At 38.9% G+C, this 21,253-nt stretch overlaps 1 protein-coding gene across 2 annotated transcripts in view; it reads right to left on the bottom strand.

The window, feature by feature from the left end:
- LOC126350104 (rotatin) overlaps positions 1 to 21,253 on the bottom strand; it is a 372,299-nt gene that overhangs the window by 163,238 nt on the left and 187,808 nt on the right. For both annotated transcript variants that reach the window (XM_050002488.1, XM_050002487.1), the window contains 2 exons: positions 11,771 to 12,034; positions 7,305 to 7,546 (listed from right to left, as the gene is read on the bottom strand). In XM_050002488.1, the coding sequence (XP_049858445.1) occupies positions 7,305 to 7,546; positions 11,771 to 12,034 (506 nt within the window). The remainder of the gene's footprint in view (positions 1 to 7,304; positions 7,547 to 11,770; positions 12,035 to 21,253) is intronic.

A 21,253-nucleotide genomic window follows, 5' to 3' on the forward strand; every position in this document is an offset into this window, starting at 1 on the left:
AACAAGGCAGAACCCATATGTACCTTGAAAACTCGGTCTTTTAAAAATTCTTGAAGGAAACAGTGCATGCAGCCTCGGAAGCCCAACGTGTAGAGAGTACGGGGAATACTATTTCTCCGGCAGGTGTCATAGTCTTTCTCCAAATAGAAAAACATGGCCACTTTCTGGTACTTCTGCAGAAAACTATTCATGACGTGGGCAGAGAAGATGGTCAACTGCAGAACAGCATGCTCGAAATCCACACCATGCAGTGGTTAGTAAATTACGGGACTCAAGCCACCATACCAGCTGGGCATGAATCATATGTTCCATCACCTTGCAAACACAGCTGGTGAGAGAACTGAGGCAGTAGTTAGAAGGAAGGTATTCGTCCTTTCTGGGCTTAGGTGTGAGCAGCCTAGTGTAAATAACACCACAGGAAGAATTCAGCATTTGATGGGCCTCGACACGAACAAGATAGCTGTGGAGGAGCTAAGCTGCAAGCAGTTGTTGTGCTTGAGAATCTCTAGTCTCTAAAAGCAAAGTCCCATTTTGTAAATGAGAGAAGGATTTCATAAGGTCAGCAATTGCATCAACACCTTTCCGAATAATAAATGGATTTACTATAGTGAAGGACTGACCATCTTCAGTACATGAAATGACTGCCAGCGTCTCTGATGGCACGCTCCTTCCAACTGGGGGCTCCCCTCAGAAGTGGCCACACCTGCCTTAGGTGTTTGTTCACACCTCAGGTGACACCTCCTGAACACCTGACACTGGAAACAATTGGCAATTTAGGAAGGTAGCAGTTCATGCAGTCACCCTTCCTGGGCCTGGCACTTACCAGGGGGTATGTGCAAACCATACCTGTCAACCGTGGGCTGGGAATTACATGTTAGCCAGTCACCTGTTGTGTGTCAGATACGTGGGCTGGGCTTCAGGAGCACACAGGGAGGAAGAAGAAAAAGAGGAATCTCAAAGGCAGAAGTGGAGGAAGGATAGGAGAAGAGGTAAAAAAGGGAAAGAAAAGCAGTGGAAAGACTGTTCTGATATCAGCTATTGAATACACAGAACAAATTTCCAACAACATCCCAAACATGTTCCCCAAGGGAGTGGAAAAGGAATAGCAAGAGGATGGACATGCAGCATTGAAGGGAAAAGAGGCCGCAAAGGCTCTGGCCTCCTGGTAGCCAAGCACGAATCCGCCAACGAGCGGTGAGTCCTCTGGGGGGAGTATTGTCGATGTTGGTTTGCTGTTGATTCTGATGACAACAACCTCATCATTGGACTGGCAATTCAACAGCCATTCAATGGCGAGGTTATCATTGCTCTATGCACATTAAAAGCAACAAATGCAGATAAAATTACGAAAATGTATTGCACAGTGAGGAGGAAAGCTATAAAATGACACTCATGAGCTCACTCCCGCCTCACTTTCATTGACCAGACAATCAGTTCATTTCACTCACTTTAAGACAATGGAGAAAGGGTGGCAGATACTATACCTGGGATTAGGACAGAAATAAAACAACAGAGGAGAGGAGCTAAAAGAAAGGTGCAGAGAACTGCGACTGGCTGACCACTTACAATGAACATGGGTGAGACAGTCACCATGTTAACACATTAAAATCATCTCCCTAAAATTTTTGGAAACATGTTGGAAAAATCACACAACTTTGAAACACTCTATCACTTAACTGTTCACAGTAACTCCCCCCCCCCCCCCCTCCCACTGCCCCCCCCCCTTCTCTGCTTTACATTGCTATTCATAACGAATCCAACTCCAGTAATACCATTTTCTGCTGCTATTGATATTACCCTACATTTGTCTGACCAGAAATCCTTGTCTTCTTTCCATTTTAGCGCATTGACACCACTAAATCTAGATTGAGCCACTGCATTTCCTTTTTCAGATTTTCTAGTTTCTCTACCACAAACAAACTCCTGATATTCCGTGCCTCGATGTGTAGAAACTTATCCTTTCATTGGCTATACAATCTTCTTCTCACGGTTACCTCCCCCATGACAGTCCCCTCCTAGAGATCCGAATAGTGGACTATTCTGGAATCTTTTGCCAATGGAGAGATCATGACACTATTTCGATTACAGACCAAATGTGCTGCGGATACACGTTGTGTGTCTTTAATGCAGTAGTTTCCATTGCATTCTGCATCCTCATTCCATTGATCATTGCTGACTCTTTCACCTTTACAGGCAGTTTCCCAACGCAAATACAAGAGAGTGCCCTGAAACTCTGTCAGCTCTGCCGCCCTCTTTGACAATGTTTTTGGCAGAAAGAGGGTGACTCCTTAAGACAGAAATCTTCGGCTACCACTGACAATGATTTTTATTCAAAATTTAAGCAGTGGCAAGGTTCAAACCTAGGGCCCAGGATGCTATGATTGCTCATCAATGATACTACCCTCTAGACCGCAAGTTACAGACACAAAATATGGAACTAGTTCCAGACACAGACCCCAACAACAGAGAGGGCACCACCAATACAGGTGTGCAGTAGCATACATAAACGCATAGGTGGCTATGGAAATTGCCGACAACAACATGATGTTGGTTCCCAAACTATCTTAACATGGCTGAGAGGGTGCTGCCAATCTTCATGTGGTCTCTAAGGTGCAACTGCTGAGCAACACGTGGCATGCGGCACTGACACACACGGCAAAGAGTACTTTAGGTGAAGCTATTCGATACAGTATGTAGCAGGAAACAATGACGTATGCCACATGTTGCGACATGCAGCCTGGCGCATAGGCCACTATGCAACATAGGTGCTATGTTTTGTACAGTGTTGCCAGTATCCAAGTGGTGGTGGAAAGGAGTGACAGATAATTTTTGACATGGAGTGGAATATACAGAAAACAACCTGATTTATTGAGGACTGCCATACTTCACTGGAGTTGTGGAACAACAAAACTGCTTCATATAAAGACAGGATATGAAAGGTGACAAATTAAAACTATTTGCTAAAAGGTATGGATGTTCAGTAGCTGAAATAAAAAAGAAAATCGAACGTGAGATCTGCTCTTCATCAAGGACATAAAACGCATACTAAGCCAAGGACTGGTTCATCTCCTAAAAAAGAGAAATGTTTTGCTTATAATCTACTGAAAATTTCATTAGATGCTGACATTTCAAGCCAAACTTTTTCAACAGATGAAAACTATAAAGAATGTTAATTAACATTTCTAACTAATTATTTTTAATGGTATAATTTAACTAGTGATGGAACAGAAACTGTATTCCCTTTGAGATTACAAATACAAAATTTGAAATATTCCTTGCAATTTTCACTAATTTTAACAAATAGATCTCTGCTCCATCTCATAGCCTTCTTTCGTTTTCTTCTTTTATTGCCAATTGCGAGGACAAAATAAGCAGCAGCTGCCTCTGCTTCTGATGACATGATGCATACTATTGGCAAACAGATGTTGAATAACTTGAAATGTTTTTGTCTCATGCTACAAGCAACGGCAACAAGTAGCAAATGACAGCTGCCACCAGATTCTTGGTTGACATTCGACTTGCAATAAAAGTATGAAAATGGATGGCAATATCTACCAACAAAATAATAAGTGTAGCATGCACATGTTGTTTGTTGCTCCATCAGTGGAATCGTACCATTGGACATGCCTGCAGCACCATTCGAGCTGGCCAGTTCCACTTGTTCAGGACTGTATATGAGATCCGACATCAACTGCAGCCAATTAGTGTTTGAATCTCACTGTGTGTCATCTGCATCAAGTTTCGTATATTGTTGTTGACAGCAGTGTGACTTGGAATCTGCTTATAGATTAACATACAGACTTACTGCTTTGTGTCACACTCTGTGTCTGCATTGCCTAACAGACTCTGTCTTATGGACAAACTGTCAAGCGTATGATTGAGCAATGTCCATGGATTCTGTTCCAGATCATCAGCAGACTTTGTATGGGACTGTGCTGTGTACAGTGGTGAGCATGCAGTAAGTTCTTGTTGAAATAAAGAACTTTGTTTGAGTTACATTATTTAAGTTAGAAACAATGGAAAATCCAGGATGGAATGTAGTCTGGCTTCAGCTGGCAGAGACTGCTGTCATGTGTGTGTGTGTGTGGGGGGGGTGTCTGTTGTCTATTTTCGACAAAGGCCTTGTTGGCTGAAAGCTTATTGTGTGACAGTCTTCTTGTTGTGCCTATCTGCGACTCAGCATCTCCACTACACGGTGAGTAGCAACTACCCTTTTCGTAATATTGTTATTTAAGTTACTTTACACACGAGCGCGCGCGCGCGCGCACACACACACACACACACACACACACACACACACACACACACACACAATGTGAAATATATAACCTGTTCAATTAACTGTGCCTTTACGACACGTTACAATGACTGATTATTTATTTCACAGCCTGTCTGTTCTCCAAACTAACAGAATTAAGGTGCATCTGAACTACATGTTGAACATTAGTGTGATCCTTTATCCTAAAAAAGCCACATGTTTGTAGTCAAGAGCAATTGGACCCTCCTCCTAATCAGGGGATTACATAGTTCACTTATACAGGTAACTAGCTTGATCTTTCCCTTCCTGTGTTTATGCAGTCCATGGTTTGTGTGTTCATCAAGGTTCATTTTACTTATGTCTAGCAAATGTGCACATTTGAACTTATCACACAGCCTTTTAGCTTAAATTTTAGTACTGAATTTCTTTATTTACATATGATGTAACATGCTCTTTCAATAATGAGTACCTAGCTCATGACATATTCCCTGTACAGATGTTAATCATTTTTTGGTCAAATTGAAAGATGTATCCACTTGGATAAATTACAGTTTTATTACTTAGTGGATTCTTTTACTGGTCTCGTTGTCTTCTTCTCAAGGATATTATGGTCTCAAGTTCTTCATAGTCTCTATGAAGAAATATGTATTTTTCCAAGATTGTAAATCTTTGGTTCAAATGGTTGACAACAACTGTCATCTGTTTGCAGCCTTGAGCTAGAAACTGCAACTGTACACAAAACATGTCTACTCCCTAGAATAACTAAATACCCAATTGTTTCCTAAAGCATCTAAAAGGTAATTTCTTCTTACAACTCTCCCAGTTGTGTGAGAGAAAGACAAACAATTATATTTGTATGACAAAGAATTTAAATAGTTTATATTGCTGCCAAAGACATTATTTAGATTAACTGATAAATATTCATCAAAACTTAGCAGAATATGGATTTATGTATTTTTGCATTAAAACTTCAAAATTAGCCTTATCAAATAAAATGTAAATAGCCAGGCATGAAATATGCAGATTCTATCAGAAATGTCCTGCAACAAATACGGAATTTTAGTACACATAGTTTTGCGTGAGCTTTTTATCTTACAAATGGAAATATCATTACCAATCAGTATCAGAGAGTTCATAATGTGTATTAGGCTTGATTACATCACAACAGCCATTGTGGTGAAACACGTCACACCAGCACATTTGTGATGATGACATTCATATTAACTAGTTTTGGCAATAAACTTCTAAAACATTGAAGGGCTCTCTTGCTATCACTATTATGTACATAACTGCCACTGCCTATAATGACAATACAATTGGCTTCTTTCAGGTGAAATGTTTTTGTTGTAAAATTCTACATCACTGCATTCAATATGGCACTAGGGTTACAGTTTTACAAAGATGCAATGTTTTGTACACATATTGACCTGAATGTGTGTGGAGATGCTGTTTCTTGATTGATTTTCAGCACAAAGTAGGAGTGCTGTTTTCCACTGTATAAAGTTCTTCTTTGAATCTGTATTAGAAGTTTTGTTACTGTTTTTTTGGTTTGCCTAACTGACAGTATTATCAGAATCACATCCTAGTGCCACACCACATTTTCTGTGAGGAATGATAACACTGACTAGGGATAGTTAATGTTTACAATCAAGTGATTTATATTTCTTTTCAAGCTCTTGACACTCCATCAGAAGTTCTGGATATTTTGAATTGACTATCACACACATTGGCAACGGCCTTGCCGCAGTGGATACACCGGTTCCCGTGAGTTCACCGAATTTAAGCGCTGTCGGGCGTTGTCGGCACTTGGATGGGTGACCAACCAGGCTGCCATGCACTATTGACATTTTTCGGGGTGCACTCAGCCTTGTGATGCCAACTGAGGAGCTACTCGACCAAATAGTAGCGGCTTCGGTCAAGAATATCATCATAACGACCGGGAGAGTGGTATGCTGATGCCATGCCCCTCCTACCCCCATCCTCCACTGAGGATGACACGGCGGTCGAATGGTCCTGCTAGGCCACTCGTGACCTGAAGATGGAATGCTATTTTTTATCACACCCATTATTTTTTTCATTTTCATGAGGGAAGGATCTTCTTATTTTGTTTTTTGTGGTGTCTTTCTATGTATGCACTGATGGCATGTCAACTCATGTTCAATTTTTATAATTTTCTGATTTACTCTGACACTTTTGTCATGGTATTATCAATTTCAGTCGACACACAGGATACCTCCTCTCACCTTTGTGTGCAGATTTTACAAGCTTTTAATATGAGGGGCTGACGAAGAAATAAAATAAATGTGGCTGATCCAGTGTTTCTGCACCGCATTGCAACTTCTCTCATGAAAGTTTAGAAAGGCATTTGGGTTGGAAAAAATTAAAATAAAATAAAATAAATTCACATCATAATGTGCAGTCATTAGCTAAAACTTGAAGGCAAGTCCCTAGTTATATTTAACTCTGGCCTCTTGCTATCATTCAGTGTTCTGAAATGTATATATGCAAGCATTACACACTAGGAGGATCTTCTAACCTGAGTAAAAACAAATGGTACATTGTTCAATGTTACATCCTCCACATTGGCCTACCCAGTTCTCTCATTGGAAATTAAAAGTCACTCCATGTGACTGCAGATTTCCTAATTACAATAAATCTTGCTTATTGGTCACTTTAAAATAAGTACACCATAGCGTGCCATGTGGTACCATACAATATCAGACACTATGCCCCATTATGACAAAACCTGTAACAACATAAGAAGTATCCAACTAGTTTTTAACTGAGACAGTAATCTATGAAGGAGGTCATTATTCTGATTTAATGAAACTAAAGGTGATTTCTTGTTTTGCATCATAACAGTAACAAAATTTGATCCGAGTTCACATGCTCATTTCTGAGGCTTGCATTTGTGAGGTAATAAGTACTGGATTCTCCTGATATCAAAACTTTGTACAGTAATATACAATTAAAACTTTAAATAAACTTTGTATCACGGTTATAGGAAACATTTACATCCACGTAATGCTTAATTTCAATTACTTACTTCATTCTTTGGTGGAAAGTTATGCAGTTCAGAAATTGTGTGATTGAGACACACAATACTTCTCTGTGATATGCTTAAGCCCATGAAGGAAGCAGACCCATCACCACCCTTGCCACAATGAAAGGCCTTAACAAGCTCCACAAGACATCTCACAAATGAGTTCAGATGATCAGACACAGAATCAGACCAGCCTTGTACACTTGTCAATTGTGTAAGACAATTCAGCATTGAATTCAGGAACGCTGTAAAAGAAACAGGAAGGTATAGAGATCCAAAAAGTGTCAGAAATTTGAATGGACTGAAGAACGATAAAAGCTAAAACTTAGTCTGTATGCAAGTATGTATCGTTCATCTCTGAATTCAATATGAGGTCTTCTCCTGAAATTCTGTGCCAAGAATTAAGGGTCATCAATAATGGAAGTATTTGTACAGTGAATTTTTTTATAAATATTTTTTCAATTTTGGAGATCCAACTTCTAAATTGTGTACTTTAATGTGTAACAGATCACAGCACTGGACAACATGGATAAACTTCATAGCCTGCTTTGATCTTTGACAAGATGCTGGCATTATTGTGACACAAATTTCAAAATCTCTTTCTTGAGAGACTGTTGTGTGTACACATTTTGTCTCATTCATCACAACAGAATGCTGGGAAAGGGCTGATATATATTCAGACATAATAGTAAACCAACTAGTTTGCTTTTCAAAAGGATATAGCAGTTTACTGCATCTGGAAAGAAAGGGAGAAGTAATGTTAATATAAACATGAGTTGTGAAATCATGCACTGGATATAGGGTTCCACACACCTAAAAATGAATCAATATATCATGTAGTTACAGGCTGTGGTTTCCAAACCCTCACTGAGCTCCATACATTGTCATGCTCAAATTCTGAAAGTTAACAGTTTTCTTCAACTGGTACATTCCACGCTGCTTTTCTCCAAGTTCTCAAAAACTATGGAAGACAGCTGTGTTTGCAAGTATCTGTCAGCTGTTTTCCAGTGATATGTACAAATGAATTCAGCTTCCAAGCACGAAAAACTAGCACAGCGTGGTATGTGAACTGCCACTGCATTCACCAGGTATACTTGCATTTTGTACCACGCGAAATATTTATTCATGACATATCATTTTATATATATAAGTGAAGTTATATGTTCATCGCAAATAAGCAACACTGCATTATTATGGTCTTCGTAAACAGACAACATTGTGTACAGTGCTTGATCTTGTTACACACCTCATTTTATATTTTTCCGATAACTTAGGCATTATGAATAATTAATTTGCAAAATGAATAAATGTTTAATTATTCAACCAGTCCTGAAAATGTCAGAAAATCTTAGCAGAATCCAGAGTTCACTCCAAAGTGTACATCCAACAAAGCTAGGAACCCCAATCCAATTTTTCCTACACATACATGCAGTCGATGAGATTTAGAAACCTCCAATCGGACACACGATCAGTGAGATCTAATAGAGCAACGTTGTTCTATGTGATGCTTACATGTTATCCACTGATCGTGGCGATTACAGAGGCAATATCCAAGTCTATTTCCTATATTAGCCACTCCAAATATAAAATAATTATAAAAGAAATAATAGATGGGAATGAAGGCACCACCTCGTTTCTCTGCAAAACTACAGCATACCAGTAACTGCATTACTGTGTACAGTACAAACACCACTGGAACTAGTGCAGTATGCATAAAACTAATAGGTGGTTCAGTTACAGTTTCATAACTTTGCCTCTCAGCAATATTTACAACACAATAGGATTTACAATATTTGCTACCTGATAAACCACAAATTGGCCACAAGAAGCATTACATCAGCTAAGGATCCACAGTGAAATGTGGTCTACATAATCTCCCCTGACACGGGGCACACAAATCATAGACATGTTATACCACATCAGCCATCATCTTTTGAGGCTAGAACAAGCAATAAGTAATCTTTGTGCACTGGCTGATCCCTTGCGGGGTGCACATCCTGCCACAAAGCTCACCCTGCACTGATCACTGCTCTCAATCAGATTACAGTGTTACCTTTCATCAAAGTGGGATTAAGTTAGCACTCACCACATTAGATAAAATATAGTACCTCGGTAATCAAACCTGCATCAGAGTTATACGTTCTCAATGTCTAACACTCTGCTCTTGGAAATTGCAGAGATGACTCTCCATATCCATAGCCCTTTCCTGGCATATAAATTTACACTGAAGGGAATCCAAACTCTAGGGAGAAAATAGTTAAAAAATAGCTGAATTATAAGAGGTTATTCAAACTATTTAGCATTTGTTTACTGGCCTAAAAAGCATACTGCTGAGTAGTGATCACTGCTTAAAAAGACTGCTTCCAGACCTAGTTTATTTGACGAAGAAACACTCCAACCCCCCCCCCCCCCCCCCTCTCGATATTCCTGCAGAATGGCCAAATTACTTCTCTCAGAAGACATCAGTGTGTGTGGTAGACGTAGTGACTGTTGTGCAACCTCTTCAATTCATCAACTACGCCTGAACAAGATCCAGATTATATTGACTTGTGAAGTGCACTATCATCTCTGAAAACCTGGCACTACAGATGGACAACACATTCATCATTTGAACATAAATTGATGTTGTTGATCTACTAGTGCATGGAACTTTGAGTGATCTTCACTCAGTACCAGCAAAGTACCTAAAATAAAGGACCCAGGACACAAGGCTGTTTATTCCCAATTTCAATGCCTCTGACCAAATCCCTGAACTAAAAGTGAAAGTATCTAACACATGGAAAGAAGAGCAAGAAGAAACAACAGCACCCAAGCCCTCAATACTATAAGTGGCAACCTGCTACCCAAAGAAAAGCGTGGTGTATGTACTGGACTTCTAGTGGATGGCACCTAACATTCATTATAATGATGTGCTTCCATCACAGTGTGTTCTGCAGTCACCTCCTTGGAATAGGTATCAAGACTTTGAACTGCTTGTATAGCTCAATTTACACAACATACTCTTTTTTGTGAATGGTGTAATGATTAGCAAGTCACTACATGCATGAGACTAAACACAGGTTGAAAACTACTATTCTCATATCAGAAAAAAACAATAGTTTACAGAACATCACCACCTAGAAATATAATTAAGTGTACTGTAATTGGATGATTCTGTCATGTCCTTATACAATTTTTTTTAATAATTGGATGTACCAACTAGGATAATAAGGTGTTGCCTGCATTGTATATACATCAAAAGTAAATTTTTAAAAGAACTATACATCAAAAAAATTAATGGCAAAAGAGATCTCAAAATTACAACTTATTCATCTGGCAGGTTAAAGCTAACAGTTATGACACTTGTATATAGTATGCAAGCTACTGAGAATGAATGGCAAAAGGAAGTGATCAATTTCAGGGATTCTGTGTCATCCAGTGACAGAACTGGTAAGTTCCACTTATATATTTTTTGAAAGGGTTAGCACACACACCAGTCTACAAGACATTTCTGCCAGGAAACACTACCAGGTGACGCTGCTCTGTGTCACAGATTATTGCTAAAAATTCATTGCTTTCAAAGTAAAAATTATTGCACGACATCTAACCTGATCCTTATCTGAATATTTTCAAATGAATACTATGGATAGAAACACGTTCAGAAAATATTTAGAGCTCATCTGCATGAAAGAGATGCTTGTTCAAACCTGGCTGCAAAGTCTGAATTAATTGTTTTAAAGAGACATTGGGACCAAAGCTCCACAGAAATGCTTACTCCTTTCTGCATATAAAAATTGTCTGATTAGAGTGGGCACTGGTACCCACTAGCAGCAGGTTAAAGAGGACTGATACTGTGATAGGAAACTTCAAGGCAAGATGGCATGAAAATGGTAGAACAAGCTGGAGGAGACCATACTATGTTCGTGATTGTAACGACACAAATGGGTTCAGGTAACATGTACAATTAATCTGAACAGCTACATCAAAGTGCTGAAATAATTTTTTGCAGTTAGCTTTTCTCCTTAATGAAGTGCAAGGCAATTTTCGTGGTCACCAAGCTGAAACTGAGATTGGCTGACGTAGGGAATGCTCAGGAGCTATAACACATCTTGAGTGCCTCACAAAGTACTCATATTTCAATTTCACTGAAAATCTTGGGGATTTTCTGGAGTAGTGCACCTGCCATCAGGGACAATATTAACTCTATCGGGTAAATCATCTAGAGTGAGTGTTGTACAAATAGTTCGACACTGCTGTTTCTTATACTCAGAATCTTGTGCGGTTCATGTTATAGGAATCTGCAGCTGTTACAAAAGCTTCGGCTGTTACAAAGGCTTCTGAAGTGTTAGATGCTGTAAGTAGGATAGTGGCTAATTTTGTGACAGTTTGTAAGATATTTGATCAAATATTCAGAATTATCATGAAATTCTTAGTATGTGCGTACATTGGCAATACTTAGGTAATTTAACTTCTGAAGTAATGGAATTTACCTAGATTGTAGAAATGCTGCGTGTCACTGCAGTGGAGGCTGCGTATGATTGTACGAATAACTGCTGCCCACTTTCTTGGTTCCAAATGTTTTGCAAGCAGACTGCACTGTCTGTACAGCAACAACAGTAAGTTACAAAGCTCCACCTGGACTCCTCTACTGTCATGGTCACTAGTCATATCCAACATCAGAAGTCCAATAAGAGGCTGACGTTCCTCTCGAAAGAAATCTGACAGCCAAATGCACCATGCAGAGCCATCTGTGCCTGGACAGAAAATATCACAGGCACTGTAACAACTACAGTTATTTATGAAGCACATTGTAAAGAAAAAACACTGTTGAATTGTCTACTAAACATAAAACACAAGAAAATAATGAAAAAATTGTCTTTTAAGTTTAAACAGTATTCAACAGAACTACACACTAAACTGGTTCAAACAAAAGACATGAGGAACATAGAGCTCTCATCTGACATAAGCCATGGAGCTTTCTGTTGGTTCAACTGAAATTTTATCAATATTTGTGCTATTTATTGTGATTTAATGAGGCTTTAAAGTTACATTGTTTCTTTTTTTGTTAGTGATTATTTCCACCTAGTACTTGCTCCACTGAATTAAGTTCTGGCAATTTTTTTATTTTATTTAATTTTGTTGCTAGAAACTTGTGTGAGGGTGATCACATTTTAACTGCCTGTGTATTGTATTCTTTGGGTGAGACAGTGGAGACCAGATCAGGATTTGCTTAAACCAGTGTGAGAAACTGCCTTCAAACCAAACCTAGGCTGTCCAATGCACTAACCACAGTAATTAACCAGCCTTGAGGATCTGATCCGGTTGAGGCTCACCATTCTGTCTCACAAGTTAGCATGCTCTGCAAAATACTATATTAGCAGGTGTTCTAAAGTTACTTTACCTAGAGAAAATAGTATATATTAAAGGCTGCAGATTTTTATGCAGGGAATCTACCAGGCACGGTTACTTAATAAGAAATTTGTAGCAGATATGAATGAGTTGTAGGGCAAAAAAGGCTGAAAGCAAGAATTTATACAGGGTCCAGTAACATTTGTGTGACCAAGTGTCACCTTTGGAGTTTAGGCTTGCAGGAAGAGTGCCAGTGAAGTTCTGGAAGATATGAACAGGGATCTGCAGCCAAGCTGACTCCAGTGCCATGGTCATCTGTGTAGGTTTCTTGGTTAAGGATCCATGGCATGAACAGCCCTATCAATGTAGTCCCACAGATTCTCAGTTGGGTTTATAAATCCTGGGAGTTTGGTGATCAAAGGAGTACAATAAATTCATCCTGGTGTTCTTTGAACCATGCATATATACTGCAAGCTGTGTGACGCATTACATTGTCCTCTGGTGATTCCACTCTGCCGAAGAAGAAACAAACTGCACATAGGGGTAGACATGGTCCCCAAGGTTAGATACATACTTGTCCAGATCCATTGCATCTTTTGGATGATGACAACACTCAAGGAATGCCACAAAACATTTCCCAGACCATAACCCTCCCTCCTCCAATCTGAACCCTCACAACAATTGTTGCAGGGTCACATGTGCCAACAACCATCTGTCCAATGGAGCATGAAACTGATTCATCTGGAAAGGCCACCCGTTGTCACTCAGTGGAAGTCCAGCTGAGGTACTGGCATGCAAATTGCAGCCTTCGGCACTGATGAGCAGCAGTCAGCATAGCTGCATGAACCAGGCATCTGCTGTGGAAGCCCATATGCAGCAATGTTCGCTGAGCAATATTGAGGAGATACTGCTGGTAGCCCCTTAGTTCATCTGGGTTGCTCAACAGAAGCACATCTGTTCACTCTATTCACCATCAGCATCTCTGCAGCCATCATCTACTACAGTCATCTGTCGCCTTAGTGCCGGTTTTGTATAGTGCTATGTTGCCTTGCACAGTATACTTTAACCACAGGAGCACACGGACAATTTACAAATGTAGCCATTTCGGAAATGCTTCCACCCTTGACCCTGAAGCCAATGATCATGCCGTTTTGGACATCAGATATATCAGTCCATTTCCGAATTATGACAACAACTGCACTGTTTTCCGTGACACCCCCCCCCCCCCCCCCCAAAAAAAAAAAAAAAACAACATTTTATATACTGTCCACTGCTAGTGCTACGTCCATGAGTAGTTACTGAACACTGACATCTAACATAGGTGCTGGTCAGACCATGTATGTTATATTTATAATGAATGTGCTTGTCATTCATTTAGATATGTCAGTAACACAAACAATATCCCTTAATAGCCACTGGCCACTGCTCACACTGGTACATAAAGCAGCATGTCTTCAATGAGCCAAATAACAGAGAAACTAAACAACAGGTGACTGGAGGTGTGCAGTGTGGTCCAATGAGAGAGAATTTTGCCTTATTTCAAAAGATGCAAGGCATCAAGTGGACCAATGGTCCTATGAGGCATGTAACTTGTAGTATGAGGAGGGGGCAGCTCAGGCCAATGTGGTTTCGGGGGCTATTTCATATATCACGATAAAGACCTGTTCATTCGGGTTACCATGAACGTGAACCAGGCAGGCTGTTTATTTCGGTATTGTTGGTGTCCAAGTATTGCCCTTTCTTCCATGTTCTCATATTAAGAATGCTGTGGACACTTCTCTCCCAACTTCCAAGATGGGAGCAATTGTGTTCACAGCGGTGCATGAATATATTTGTGGTTTGACAAACAATCATTAACTATAGCACTCCTCAGCTGGCCTGCTAAACTACCTGATCTTAATCCCACACAATGTGTCTGAGACTATTTGGAATAGTAATTGAAACATAACAATCAATACACCTACAGTTTTGTACCTTCACAGGATCTAATCATGTGTAGCTTCAGATGGATATCACATAAATGAAGAACCTTCACAACTCTCTTTCTTACTGAATGGAGGTCATTATCAAGGCTTAAAGGTGGTGTTACTTGGTACCAGTGGGATTTTTCCTGGGTGTGACTTTTTTCTTTTTTTGTGTCCAGTGTGCTTGTATTTCTAAAACAGTAAACTAATGTTAAGACATACATGAAGTACTTAAATATGTACATATTTATAACACTAAGAGCAATTGTGATTATCATCTGGCAAGGTGTAATATGAAAACTGCAAACAATATTGTTTAACAAACTTTCACAGTACATTAAAATTTAAAGGGGAGCTCCTTTTTAGTAGTATTGTATTAACAAGTGTTTTAATAGCATTAATGAATTCCTCTCAGGAGAATATACTATGTTCTATTCTAGCATATTATTTATAAGAAATTGAGTTAGATTGTGTTTTTGCAATTCATATGACCTGAATTGTGCCCACAATAAATCTTGTACTTGTCTGCAGAAAATGAATAAGTGTGAGTACCTGATTTTTTAAATGAAATGAAACAAATATGGCTTAGTTAGCTGTTCCCTTCATGCTCGTCAAACCAATCATGAACATTTCCAGTTTTGTGAGCAGGAGACCATCACCTTGGAAAATTTAACTTCTGCTGGAAACAATCCCAACACCACTGAATGAACAAGGTCACTAAGGTGGCTCTTATTTTACAAGTTTGATTTTTTTCTTTGTATTACCCCCAACCTTTTTTGATTCCATTGTAAAAAAGATGAGTTGTGTGTAATTCTGGTTATATAGCAAAATTGAAAAGTTAATCCCTTGACACTTACATGTAAATAAATAAAAATGATAAACGAATAGAAATCTTATTTACTCATTTATCTTAAAAAATCGTTCAGAAAATGCTGAAACCATTAACTTTATTATCACTTTCAATATAATCTATATTACTGAACATGTCTATGTCTATGGTGCACAGTCTCAGTTGAAAGTTGCGTATCTAATGGCTTCCAGGGAGAGGAAAAAAAACTGATTTTCAATATCTCATATAATTGTTGACTCCATCTAAAATGTAAAATGTCACAATATACTCATTAGGAGGTATAATCTTGTGTAAAAGGTTTGACAAAATAAGACAAATATTACAGTTAGAAACTGTGTATACATCTTGAGGCTGCAGAACTCATGATGTAGAAATTAACTAGACTATATTCATTCTGAATTTGAGACAGACTGCTTAGTGACTTCCAACAACCTTTACACACAATTTCAAATCTTTACAAAACTTTTTCTCCCACAAAATGATGAGGAAAAAAGTTTATGACTTACTACATTTTCGCTGTTCATGGAATAAAACAGCAGCATCAGGCATGATGTTTTAATTTATTACTTATTTACTGCTAGCTCTATTTGATATATATTTCGCAACACTATTCACATGTACCACTGAATTTACATGCCAAATTATATCACTGTACAGCGTATAGTTCAGGAGATATGTTTTATTTGTGGGTGTTTGAATCAGTGGTGAGGGTTTACCGGTCATATCTAATGTGTACAGTCTCATTAATAATACTGTGAAATTAATTTTAATAATGCCAGCTATCAGTCAGATCATTTACAACTTCACTTTAATGACTAGGGTAGAGTAGTGATAAAATCTTCATTTTCATTCCTTTGTGGACAGCTTTCTTAAGAAATTAACTAAATCTGATTAAATACTTTATCGTAAACAAAATGTTCAATACCTTCATTGATAATTTGTGGGATCTGATTAATTCTACTTCAATACTTCTAACATTTTCATCTGATGGGTTTGCCTCATGGTTCAATGCATTGACCATTTCCGCTGTTGACTCTGGAGACTAATCAGGATCAAGGGTGGTGAAGTTGACAGGACAGGAGACAGGTACCATAAACGAATTTTCAGTTTTTGTAAAGCAACATTAGATATATCACAACTGACAGTCTGATATTTACAAAACTATATGGAAAGAATAGACTGCTATTCATCACACAGAGGCGGCTCCGAGTCATAGACAGGCACAACAATGGAAAAAAAAGACTGTTAAAATATTAAGTTTTCAGACAATGTGCTCCTCTTAAAACATAAAACAAACACTCATTCACAAAAGCACAAGTCAAACATTCATGGTCACTGTCTCCAGGCACTGGAGCCTGACAACTACAGCATCTGCTTCTGATGTGAATAGCAATCCATATGGATGGTTGGTGCAGGGAAGGAGGAGGCTTGGGACGTAGAAGAAGAGGATAGCACAATAGGGGTGGGGGAAGATGCTATGCTGCCCGTGGAGATGTGCAGGAATGTGGTGGGGATAGGGCTGATAGGTGCATTATCAAGAGGCTGTGCTGAGGAGTGTGGGGCAACACTGCAGCCCTATCTTGTCCTTATTTCGTCTCTGCACCCTACATGCTTCTCCCTGCTTCCATCCCCTTCCAAATCCATGCACCCTCCTTACCCCATCAGGATGCTGTTCACATTGGGTGCGAGTGTGGTTGCAGACTGGCTCCAGTGCCCAGAGACAGTGGCTCCGTGAATGTGTGTGCAAGCAATTGCATGCATGCGTCTTCAGTTTCAGAGGAAGGACCTGGCTCAAAATCTTAATATTTTAGCAGTCTTTTTCAATGTGCCTGTCCATGACTCAGCGCCTCCTGTATGTGTGAGTAGCAATCTATCCTTCACATGTTGTCGTTATTCCATCCAGAATTCCTCACTGTGTGATATTTATGAAAGTATTGAAAGAATATCGAAATCCAAATATGTAAAATACCATTAAATATAACATAATACAATTACTTATAATATACAACAACAGTACATATAATACAAATACATATAAAATATTAACGTTTCCACTTTTATTTTCTCAGGTTTTCTTATCTCATGCAGTGGAGGCATCATCAATCACATCTTTCCTTCTCATCCCCTCCAGTAAATCTCCCCTGACCAGGTTCTGGGCAACTTTTACCCAAGTCTCCCCGTTTACTAAATCTTATCAGTCCTTTCTATTCAGCCTTCGTCCTTTCCCTACAAACAGGAGGAGGAGCAGTCATTGGGTCTGAAAACTTGTGCATTTCCACATGTTTTGTATGTGTTTTCTTCTGCCTCCACCTGGGGAGTATATGTCTTATCTATCTATACTATAGTTTCAAACATTGATTGTTTTCTTTAAAATCAAGATACAGCACTTTGGCTTCAGAAGGGCCTCTGACATAGACAGTGATTAGAAAAATACACATCATTCTCTACGAGTGATTATAATTTTAATTTATCATAAATGTAAACTTTTTTAAGCAATAAAGGCTTTACCAATACACCTTGCATAACTGATAGCTGCAAGAGTGTGGAAAGATACTCAATGTGGTAGATCTATGAATGAGAGATCACAGTCAGTTCTAAAACTTCATCTTTCAGTGAATGTTTCAACAGCTTTGGTCTCTTCTTTTCCATAGTACTAGCAAAATAAGTGTAAAATGACTAGTTCTGAATGAGAAGTAGATTCTTTTTTATATTCTTTTTAAGTACATTTATGTGCAAAATTTATGTTATAAGTAAAACAATGGAAAATCCAGGATGGAATATGATAATATTGTGAAAAGTATAGTTGCTACTCACCATATAGTGGAGATGTTGAGTTGCAGATAGGCACAACAAAAACGACTGTCAAAAGGTAAGCTTTCGGGCAACAAGGCCTTCATCAGTAGTAGACAACACACACAGCAGCCAGAGACAGTGAGATCATGTGTGTGTGAGCTCCATGTGCGTGTTTTTGCATGTGGGGCACGAGCCTATGTGTGTTGGCTATTTCCGATGAAGACTTTGTTGATCCAAGGCTTATTTTCCGACAGTCTTTTTGTTGTGCTTATCTGCGAATCACCATCCCCGCTAATAGTGAGTAGAAACTATTCTTCTCATAATATTGTTACATTATAAATATGTCAAAATAAATATGTAGCTTACTGTATTTAATTTCACATAACTCTCACCTCTCAGACGTTTTTTCTCAGATATGCGGATCAATTCTAATCAAAAACTGGCTATCTTCTACAACATAATGTACAGTTACCCCCTAGGTGGGAGAAGACTGATCCCGTTTAATAGTACAAAAGTTATTTTTATTTATTTTTTCCATTGCTCCTTACTGAGATGAGGTAGCCAGCTTGGACACTGAATAGCCACCCCAGCTGCATGCTTTCAGTGTGGAATGCCGTAGAATGAAATTTCCCACACCACTACCCTTCTGTTGCACTGATCGTTTTCCCACCTTTGGAAATAAACTTTTACTGGGATCATTGTTTACAAGTTGCAATGTCATTCATGATATGCACCACCTGAATCCGGATGCATATTCATAAGCTGCTCGCGTCCCAACTCTATGATAATGATCTTCAAAGGAATAGAATGTCTACATCCTCATGGTTATTTTTAATATCCTTTCTGTTTCTTTCCTACAACAAAATTCCAACATATTTCCATAGTTTCCTTCATTGTTGACACAAAGCATATTTTTATGCAGGTTCTAAGAGGCTGTGTCAGAACTAATGCTTTTCCCAATAAATCATCACATTCCCACACTGCCTTTGTAGCACTTTGATGTACAGTTAATTTGAGGATTTTAATTAAAAATAATAATGTTTGCACCCCCCCCCCCCCCCTCACCATGAACCATGGACTTTGGCATTGGTGGGGAGGCTTGTGTGCCTCAGCGATACAGATAGACATACTGTAGGTACAACCACAACAGAGGGGTATCTGTTAGGAGGCCACACAAACGTGTGGTCCCTGAAGAGAGGCAGCAGCCTTTTCAGTAGTTGTAGGGGCAACAGTCTGGATGATTGACTGATGTGGCCTTGTAACATTAACCAAAACGGCCTTGCTGTGCTGGTACTGCAAACGCCTGAAAGCAAGGGGAAAATATACCCATAATTTTTTCCGAGGGTATGCAGCTTTAATGTGTGGTTAAATGATAATGGCGTCCTCTTGGGTAAAATATTCCAGAGGTAAAATGGGAGTAAGTAATGAAAGAGGAAGCCAGCTGGTAGAATTTTGCACAGAACATAACGTACTCATAGCTAACACTTGGTTCAAGAATCATGAAAGAACATAGTATACGTGGAAAAGGCTTGGAGACACTGGATGGCTTCAGATAGATTATATAATGGTACGACAGAGATTTAGGAACCATGTTTTAAATTGTAAGACATTTCCGGGGGCAGATGTGGAGTCTGACCACAATCTATTGATTATGAACTGTAGATTAAAACTGAAGAAATTGCAAAAAGGTGGAAATTTAAGGAGATGGGATATGGATAAATTGAAAGAACCAGAGGTTGCAGAATGCTTCAGAGAGAGCATTAAAAAACCAGAGGTTGCAGAATGCTTCAGAGAGAGCATTATGAAACAATCTACAAAAGCAGGGAAAGAAATACAGTAGAAGAAGAATGGGTAGCTTTGAGAGAGGAAATAGTGAAGACAGTAGAGGATCAAATAGGTAAAAAGATGAGGGTTAGTAGAAATCCTTGGGTAACAGAAGATATATTGAATTTAATTGATGAAAGGAGAAAATATAAAAATGCAGTAAATCAAGCAGGCAAAAACGAATACATAGGTCTCAATAAAGAGATCGACAGGAAGTGCAAAACGGCTAAGCGGGGATGGCTAGAGGAAATGTAAGAATGTAGAGGCATACATCATTAGGAGTATTAGAGATACTGCCAACAGGAAAATTAAAGAGACCTTTGGCAAAAAGAGAACTACTTGTATGAATATCAAGAGCTCAGATGGAAAACCATTTCTAAGCAAAGAAGGGAAAGTAGAAAGACTGAAGGAGTATATAGAGGGTCTATACAAGGGCAACGTACTTGAGGACAATATTATCGAAATAGAAAAGGACATAGATGAAGATAAAATGGGAGACATGATACTGCATGAAGAGTTTGACAGAACACTGAAAGACCTAAGTCGAAACAAGGCCCCAGCAGTAGGCAACATTCCATTAGAACTACTGATAGCCTTGGCAGAGCCAGCCCTGACAAAACTCTACCATCTGGTGAGCAAGATGTATGAGACAGGCGAAATGCCCTCAGACTTCAAAAAGAATATAATAATTCCAATCCCAAAGAAAGCAGGTGTTGACAGGTGTGAAAAATACCGAACTATCAGTTAAATAAATCACAATTGCAAAATATTAATACAAATTCTTTACAGACAAATGGAAAAACTGGTAAAAGCCGACCTAGGGGAAGGTCAGTTTGGATTCCATAGAAATACGGGAACACGAGGCAATACTGACCCTACGACTTACCTTAGAAGATCGATTAAAAAAAGGTAAACCTATGTTTCTAGCATTTGTAGACTTAGAGAAAGCTTTTGACAATGTTGACTGGAATACTCTCTTTCAAATTCTGAAGGTGGCAGGGCTAAAATACAGGGAGCAAAAGGCTATTTACAATTTGTACAGAAACTGGATGGCAGTTATAAGAGTTGAGGAGCGTGAAAGGGAAGCAGTGGTTGGCAAGGGAGTGAGACAAGGTTGTAGCCTATCCCCAATATTATACAATCTGTATATTGGGCAAGCAGTAAAGAAAAGAATAGAAACATTCAGAGTAGGA

Source organism: Schistocerca gregaria, chromosome 1 (genome assembly GCF_023897955.1).
Source record: "Schistocerca gregaria isolate iqSchGreg1 chromosome 1, iqSchGreg1.2, whole genome shotgun sequence".
Lineage (NCBI taxonomy): Eukaryota > Metazoa > Arthropoda > Insecta > Orthoptera > Acrididae > Schistocerca > Schistocerca gregaria.